The sequence below is a fragment of the Tiliqua scincoides genome, chromosome 3 (genome assembly GCF_035046505.1).
Source record: "Tiliqua scincoides isolate rTilSci1 chromosome 3, rTilSci1.hap2, whole genome shotgun sequence".
Classification (NCBI taxonomy): domain Eukaryota; kingdom Metazoa; phylum Chordata; class Lepidosauria; order Squamata; family Scincidae; genus Tiliqua; species Tiliqua scincoides.
Window position 1 is genome coordinate 45625977 of NC_089823.1, and position 8547 is coordinate 45634523.

The 8547-nt window shown below is 43.7% G+C and overlaps 1 protein-coding gene across 1 annotated transcript; it reads left to right on the forward strand.

The window, feature by feature from the left end:
• The first annotated feature begins 333 nt into the window (after window positions 1–333).
• On the forward strand, window positions 334–7027 carry CD80 (CD80 molecule). Its single transcript, XM_066621283.1, has 4 exons — window positions 334–430; window positions 2048–2398; window positions 5708–5980; window positions 6885–7027. The coding sequence occupies exons 1-4, from the start codon at window positions 334–336 to the stop codon at window positions 7025–7027; spliced, it is 864 nt and encodes a 287-aa protein (XP_066477380.1).
• The last annotated feature ends 1520 nt before the right edge of the window (window positions 7028–8547 follow it).

The following is an 8547-nucleotide window of genomic DNA, read 5'->3' on the forward strand; positions in this document are numbered from 1 at the left end:
ACAGGTTCTAATGGCTCGACAGTGGTTTTCCGCCCCCACAATTGCTCAGTCCTGAATGGTGCACACTCCCTCAGTGGTGTGGACCTCTTGGAGTGGTAACAATCCCCACAAGTGGCAGGGTGGCAGCAATGCTCCTTTATAAGAGATTAGAGTGGTGCTAACAGTTTGTCCCTGTTATCTTTACAACAACCCTGTGAGGGAGGTTAGGCTAAGAAAGAGGTTTCCAAACTAGGGCCCGGGGGCAAAATCTGGCCCACCACAAGTTTTTATCCGGCCTGCAGAAACTTGGAGCGCAATCCTAAAGTCCCTTGTGCTGGCCTGGGAGGGTCGCAAATGCGCCATAAAGCACATTTGTGCTTCCATTCGAGTCGGGGAGGTCAGCGCAAGGACATGCTCCGGCCTCCCTGTGAAAACACGTGCCCTGGGACAGGTGAGTTTGTGCTAGCCTTTCCAGGTCAGCGTGGGGGTCTGGGGAGCGTGGGGAGTAGACATTCTGGGATGGGGAAGAGTGGACAGTGGGCAGGCCTGTGGGTGGGCAGGTAGGGAGACGGGCAGAGCCCTTGGGCTCCAAAGTGGTTTACTACTCGAATTATTTCCCCTCGCCCTGGGCTAGCCTGCAGTCCGCCTGAAACTTGTACTGGATACAGTGCAGGCCTGCCAGCCTACCTGTTTCAGTGCAAGTTAGGATTGCACTTTTGGTATTTTTGTCCAAGCATTTGCTGGTGTTTGACATTTTGACTTGTTATACATGAATTCTCAGTTCAAGTATGGTATTGTTTCTTTGTAATTGTCACATTTCTCTTTTGTTCTGAATCATATCATGCTGATTACAAAAAAGATCCAAGTAAAACTTATTCATTCATTTAAATCTCATTCGTTTATAAAACTGAACTTTTTCAGCCTGCGGAAATGTGTAAAATATAGGATGTGGCCCTACTACTGGATGGTTTGAAGACCCCTGGGCAAAGAGAATGTGTGATTGTCCCAAAGTTGCCCTGTAAGCTTTGCGAATGAGTGGGGATTTGTACTTGAGCCGCCCTACTGATCAATCAGTACTCTAACCACTATGCTAAATGAGCTTTAGTCACCTGTCTTTCAGCAGCTCCAGAGTCTAACAATATTCATTGGATCATAGCAGGTAATGGGGATGGCCTGGAGATGTAAAGTCAAGATGCGTGTTCACCACTTTCACCCATTAAGCTTTTTAAAAACATGTGAAATTGTACATTTCAGCTTTACGGAAGCAATGCAGTGACAGTAATGTAGCTGCAATCATGCAAGAAACATCATAAAACCCAACATTTTCTGTAAGTGGAGGGGGGGGTCTTTAGAGCGAGTGCAATCATTGTTGCCCTGAGCTTCAGAAACCATTCCTCATGAGGTCCTGCATCTCTGGATGTTGGTCTAAAAAGGTGATCACAACAACATATGTGGGTGGATTGGGCTCAAGAATGGGGTGGGTTCAACAGTGGCGGCATCCATTGAATCCAAACCCACTTCCCAGCCAATCTACCTGCATGGTTCAATGTGTACTTGTGCAAGCAATATCACTGGGACAGGTGTGAGTTGGCCATGGCGGCTGCTGGGGCTTAAATCCGGGACAGTAGGACAGAAGTCCCCTTACCCCGAGGAGACCCCCAGCAGCTGTAAATGCCCCACAGGATGCAGCACAGGTTGTGCTGGCATTACTGAATCACATGTGAGTTTAGGTTGAATTGGGCTGTGAATCTTCCTCACCAAATATTATTTCAATGCAGAGATGGACACATTGGCATTCCTGGAAGGCATCTGGCTGCTGGTGTAAAGCAGCCCCTTGCCTTCAGAGCCAGTCACGGCTGCAAAAGCTTGCTTGCTTGCTTGCTTTTGCAGCCATGACTAGCTCTGAAGGTGGAGGGGGCTGCTTTACACCAGTGGCCAGGCACCTGAAGAAACTTCGCATTTTGCCCCCCCCCCATCCAGGAATGCCAGTGGATGGACATCATTAAGAATAGGTAGCTGTGGCATCAGATGTTACTGAGGGTTTTTGTGTGTGTTTTTCCTTTCTCAGGCACTGATCAGATGCACGAAATCACAATTGGTGAACCAGTGATAACCAAAGTAGGAGATGTAGCCAAGCTCTCTTGTGGATACAAAATTTCTGGAAGCCTAAAACCATACAAGATCTACTGGCAAAAACATGAAAAAGATAAGGTTGATGTAGTAATAACAGCATATGTGGATGGCAAAGAAAACGTTTCCTTGAAGAATCCACATTTTTTGAACAGATCAAAGATGGATGAGCAGGATCTTACACTTTCAATCTTCCCAGTTAAAGTGTCCGATAGGGGCGAATATCATTGTGTCATCATACGTAACTTTGATATCCAAAGACAATGCATTGTAAATTTATCTGTGAGAGGTAAGTGGTTTATTCTACTAACATGGCATTTTAAATAACCATAGTGACTTAATTGTACAATTCCGTTCAGCCATTTTAGCCACAGTGGTGCTAACAGTGGTTGTTATATAGATATACAAATTGCCTTTCTGCTTAGGCATACTGAAGGCAACTTACATTTAACATTTTAGAAAACTCACTCAGGCTTCTGAACCCAGTTCTTGGAATAAGCAGGTGCAGAGCTCATTGCAGCCCTATCTTCATGTCAAGGAAGAGGATTCTGCATTATGACCTTGCTGATATTATTTTCTTAAGTTTCTTTAAAAGTAGATGAAAATGTAAGATGTAAAATACAGTCAATTAAAATATCAAACAAAATAGAAGATTTTACTGTTTCTGCAATATGCTTGGAACTTCTATGACTTGGACAACCAGTAAGAATGCTCCTCTGTTTGCTCTTGACACTCACACTGGTACAGGGGTGCTATTGAGACAGCATTTTTGGGTTACCTTATGTATTATGACTGGATTTAGGATGCTCTCTAGAAGGGATATCTGCCTAATCCCAAACCATCCTCCATTTTCACATGCCAATCCTTCCATCAAAAATGCTCTCAAGTGCCCTTCACACCAGTCTGGGAGACCAGTTAACCACTGAAGTGTTAGAATCATTTTCTGTTAAAAGCATTTTCATAATTCAGCATCAGCCTGTGGCCACATGTTTGGTTGAACACACATTATACCTGACTGTGTGGTAAAACATAGCCAGGTTGCTTTTCAGTCAGTGATCAGGTTCATATCAGGGGCTGAAAAATTACTGTATACATCAGTCTGTTTGTAGCAGTCATTTACTATTATCATTATTTATATGGTGCCATCAATGTGCATGTTCTTTGGAACAGAGGAGAGGCTCCCTCTCCAAGAGGCTCACAATCTAAATTACACAGAAAGGAGACAAGGAAAGATAAAGGGAGTAGTGTCAGGGTAAATGAGGAAGAATATGCAGTGCTTTCATGCAGTGATGCTGCTAGGAAGTGCGGGGGGGGGCAGGCTGCACCAGATGATGCGTACGGGGGTGGGGGTGACACATTTCTGGCCAAAATTTTAAAAAACTTGGTATTTTTGAATAATTCCATCATGTTATATATCATTTGATACGTAATTTCATGCAGAATGCAGTGAAATAAACTGCATTGAGATATCTCTATTCTATCAAAAGTTGTAGCCAAAAAAACAGAGGGGGTGGGATGTGATGCATCACCATGCATACCACCTGGGTGTTGCCCTGCTCACTGCATGGGAGGAGGTCCATCATGGGGGTGAGGCTCTGGCACGCACCAGGTGATGCAAACCATAGTGACACCACTGCTTTCATGTTCAAGTACAGAGACTAACAGCCCAATTCTATCCTTTTCCCCACCATATCATACAACTGTGCCAAAACAGCCTGGCTGCAAGCTATGGTGCAAAGAGTGGATCAGGAACCTTGGGAGGGGAAAGGGAAAATATTTTCCCTTATCCCTTCCTAAGTCCCCCTGACTGCCAATTGGGTCTCCTTGGGACTGTGCCAGCTCCTTCTATCATGTCAGTCCACAAGTCCCAGAAGACAAAGGGCGCATGTCAGCTTGTTCTGCAGTGGCTAGCATCTGGCGCAAGTTGCCTGTACAGGTGCCACCTCCTCCCACCTCCAACATACCCACACCCCTCTCCCTTTCCACCCCCCTGCCCTGTTCTGCCTACCCTGCTGACTTACTGGCATTGGTGGAGCTCGCCTTTACCACAGCTGCATACAGGGTCCTCCTTGGTGTCTGTGATAGCAGCCCTGCAGCTCTGCACATTTCTGGAAGGCCCTTAGAAATGCCGTATAAGATTAGTTAGTTGCAGTTTCTAGGATTGTAAGTCTCTTTTCTGCCCACAACGGGCCATCAAAACAGTTTATAGTTTATAAAAATGAGCAATACTGGTAAGATAAAAAGCAAATAGCAGCAGGGGCAATAAGAATAAAGCAGAAAAACAGCTTGCCTAGATGGCCAAGTAGTTCAGTCCCATGCTGGCTGCTGTCATGCATTTGTTATGCAGCTGAGGACCGTTTTTCAACGCTGGTGTCAGCTCTATATTAGCCTAGAATGAATTATTCATTTTCTCCAGTATGGCAAGTAGAATCTTTGGATGGGGGTGAGATTATATCCATTAAAAAAAATTGAACAAACAAATGTGACAAAGAGATCTAGTCACAGATCTTGACTTGTTTACAGAAGAAAGAATCCCCCCATATTTTATGGGGTGGGGGCGTGGTGATGTTGATAGAAGCATTGCTCTGTTAGGGTTTTAGATATCATATAGATGCCATACCCAGGTAATGTGTCTGCTGGAACTTGCCAGATAGCCCCACCCCTGCACTGTCACCCACTGTAATGTATTACAACATTTATTATTGCAGACACACATAAGTGTAGTGAAGAAGGGCAGAACCAGGATGACCAAACATCCTTTTTTTCCAGGACATGTCCTTTTTTTTTAGCCTTGTGTCCTGGAAAAGAACTTAAATGTAATCCTTTTCCCTGCCCCTGCAGGCAGTGCAGAGCCTTCTTGTAATTCTTCTTCCCCAGTTACCAGCATGAGACATTAGCAAGTGAAATGAAATGAAATGCCAAACCTTAGATGTATTTATTATTCTGCTTCTCCTTGGCCACAATTACTAGGGTTGCTATTGATTCCTACTTCTTGCCAATCGGCCATACAGAAAGTATAACAATGCATGTTTGTGGGGTAGCTACTAGCCAGACTGGAGCTAATGGGTACACTGGTTTGACCTATTTTTTGAAAACCAGCCTTTTCGGACTGTAACAAAACATTTTCCATTTAAAGAATGAGGACTTGTCTTAGAGTAGGAACATTTCTAGTTTTCTTTTTAATTTTATCATTGATTGTGGAGTAATCATAGTGCTCTAGTTTCTGCTAATTCATCCTTCTTAGCCCTGCCCCTCCAAGATTCCCACTGGGTCAGAATCCTTATTGTGGGGGGGTCATCCGTAAGTATACAGAAGACATCTGTCATTAGCTACTGTGATTTTGGGCATGGCCGGATAATCTTAAGGGGGTTATTAAGGAAAGCAGTAATCATAAATAGGTAAGATTGTGAACTTCAAAACTAACTGGTCTTTTTCAACTTCTATGGTTCTGATGCTAGCAATTCTGAGGGGGCTTGTTCAAAGGCATATTATTCTATTTAGTGAAGCTCGTGCAGAAGACAGTTGTATGATGTATAATGTCAATAGCTTTACTTGACCAATCTCAAAGTAATCTTGACCTGTCTTTTTCTTTCTTCAGCTGATTTTAGTGCGCCTGTTATAACTCTGTCCCCTAGTAGATGCTGGCAGGCTTCGTTGAAACTCACATGTTCTTCTCATGGAGGATATCCAGAGCCTAAAATGTCCGGCTTTGTCAGCAGTGATCCATCTTTGGAGTGGATCTATCATTCTACATATGACAACAAAACTCAATGCTTTAACATTGAGGGCTACTTGCTGATCAACATGACTGAAGAGATCATCATCAATTGCACAGTTGGGTATCCGGGTTTCCAACTGTCCACCATCTTGAGTAGGTTTTTCTTAATCTTATGTACTGTATTAGGGTTCTTGTCCTCAGTGTCAGTGGTGTACCTGGGGGTCCCTGCGCCTGGGTAACTCCCAGTTTTCTGCCCCCTACCCCTTACCCGCGCCCCCAGCCGTGACCCGGAAGTAATTGAGGTGATGTCATTGTCACCACAATTAGTTCCGTGCGGCTACCTCTTCCGTTCCCCCTTTGGAAAAGGTGCCCCAGTCCAGTAATCATTTTGGTTGCTCTCTTCTGCACCTTTTCCATTTCCACTATACCCTTTTTGAGATATGGTGACCAGAACTGGATGCAACACTCCAGGTGTGGCCTTACCATCAATTTGTACAATGGCATTATAATATTAGCCGCTTTATTCTCAACACCTTTTCTAATGATCCCAAGCATAGAATTTGCCTTCTTCACCGCCACCACGCATTGGGTTGACACTTTCATCGAGCTGTCCACCAGCACCCCAAGATCCCTCTCCTGGTCAGTCACAGACAGCTCAGCACCCATATGTAAAGTTTTGATTTTTTTTGCCCCAATGTGCATGACTTTACATTGAAGCACATCTGCCATTTTGCTGCTCATTCTGCCAGTTTGGCGAGATCCTTCTGGAGCTCTTCACAATCGCTTCTGGTCTTCACCACTTAGGAGGAGGTAGGAAGGTCACTTGCATGCAGCTATTGTACTTAAGGTACTTTGGTTGCAGTCCCTTGATAGGTTTGTCACTATGAGGAGATGATTGACCACATTGTCTACACCTAGTCAGGTTTCATACTTAAGCAGGAGGAAGGAAAGTCAACTTATGTGCATGTTTCTGAATAAGAGGTCTCTAAAATGGGGTCCTTGGGTTCTTCAATACCAGTCTGTCTTCTTCAGTAAAATTTCAATGTTTTTCTTTCAGATGTATCAAGGGACTGTCCTCTGGAGCAACCTCCATCCCATGGGGTCACTATTGCTATTGCTGTGATCCTCACTTTTGTCACACTTATAGTGTTAACAATACTCTTCCGATGCCACAGTAAGTACAAAAACTTTTCGGACTGAGATTTTCAGATGCTGTTGGGCCCTCCTTGAAAGCTATATCTCCATGGAGTATACCCTGCTGTTACTGCATTATTCTGCATGTCTGTATAGATGATACAGACCTTAGCCTACACCAGAGAAAAAAGCTTCTCTGATACCTGGGAAAATATGCTATTTTTGTGCTGACTGACTTGTAAAGAAGAAGAGAATATTAGAGGTTAACCCTCAGATTAGACAAAATTCGTTTCCAAGTCATTTTAGTGAGTTATAATGACTACAGATCAACTGAGAGGACATGTAAGAATTTGAGTCATAGAGGAATGCAGGCCTGGATTTTCTTTTTTCAAAAGATGTCCTCACAGGCCACAATGAAATTTTTACGTCGTCATGGACCTTAGTCTTTTTTTTTTTTTCTTTCCTCTTGTGAGATGGGCGATGGGGCTTGGAGGAAGAAGACCAACTGCTGTTTTTGAAAATGGGTGGCATTCTGTGCCCAGAGTTCTTTGACCCAGGCTTCCTGTGTGGAAACACTAGCCTGAATCTCAGATTGGGGACCTTGATAGGGTTATCTCAGGGTCAGACTACTTAGTACATGCAACTAGGAAGAACCACACATAGTTCAGCAGAAATTTATTTTTTAAAAAATGGGGGGGGGGGAGGACAATCAGACAAGCTTAGTCCTTTTCCACTCCAAATTGTACCTAAATATGTGTGTCTCCTTACACCAACCATTTTCAACCAGTGTGCCATGGCACACTGGAGTGCTGCGAATGGTTGCAGGTGTGCCTTGGGAATTTTGGGGAGGGTCATCTATAATTAGGGCCATTGGGGGATGTTAGCAACCCCCACCCGCAGAATGGTGGACCTTGTCAATTATCAAAAAGCGGATGTGTGCCTGGACCATTTTAGCACCTTGTCAGTGTGCCCTGAGATGAAAAGGGTTGAAAATCACTGCCTTACACCATGTATTATCCTTAATGAGAAGGGAAATGTAGTTGTTACTTGCTCAAAGAAACTCTTTTCCTTTTAGTAATATTTTAATATCCCAATATATTGCAAACATATTGCTCAGTTTAACTCATGGTCAGATTAAGGTGGGTTTTATGATAAGGGGGTGTTAGATGAATGAACCCCACCATTCAGCACAAGCCATAGTACTGGATCATATATTTTTTTTAAGGAACATTCACTGTGATATGCGAATGCTCTGAGAAAAAGTTAAGAAAATGGTCTCTGGTTGTGTAGTTCAGCTCCATCATAGAAGGGCATAAAGCCACAAGCTATGTAGAAAGTCTCCTCTGTACTTCTGGGAATTCTCCAACTTCCCTGTCTTATATGTCACAAAGTAAACAAAAGAGTAGAAAGTCCCCCACTCACACTCCAACACGCAAGTCTGAAAATGAAACCTGCCTTAAAAGGGGGAGTGAGTTTGTTTTGTCCTTAGCATAATCACCAGTTCAAAACACCTCCAAGGGAATTATGCTTTTGATGTCAATGTTGGCCTGGTGTCCTCAGGCTACCAACTCAGTGGTTAACAGGAA

Excerpts from the sequence above, each read along its gene's own strand:
- CD80 (XM_066621283.1), top strand. The coding sequence starts at position 334 with ATGCGCCATAAAGCACATTTGTGCTTCCATTCGAGTCGGGGAGGTCAG. Across the intron at positions 431-2,047 it reads AAACACGTGCCCTGGGACAG|GCACTGATCAGATGCACGAA; the intron begins GTGAGTTTGTGC and ends TTCCTTTCTCAG. Across the intron at positions 5,981-6,884 it reads CCAACTGTCCACCATCTTGA|ATGTATCAAGGGACTGTCCT; the intron begins GTAGGTTTTTCT and ends TTTTTCTTTCAG.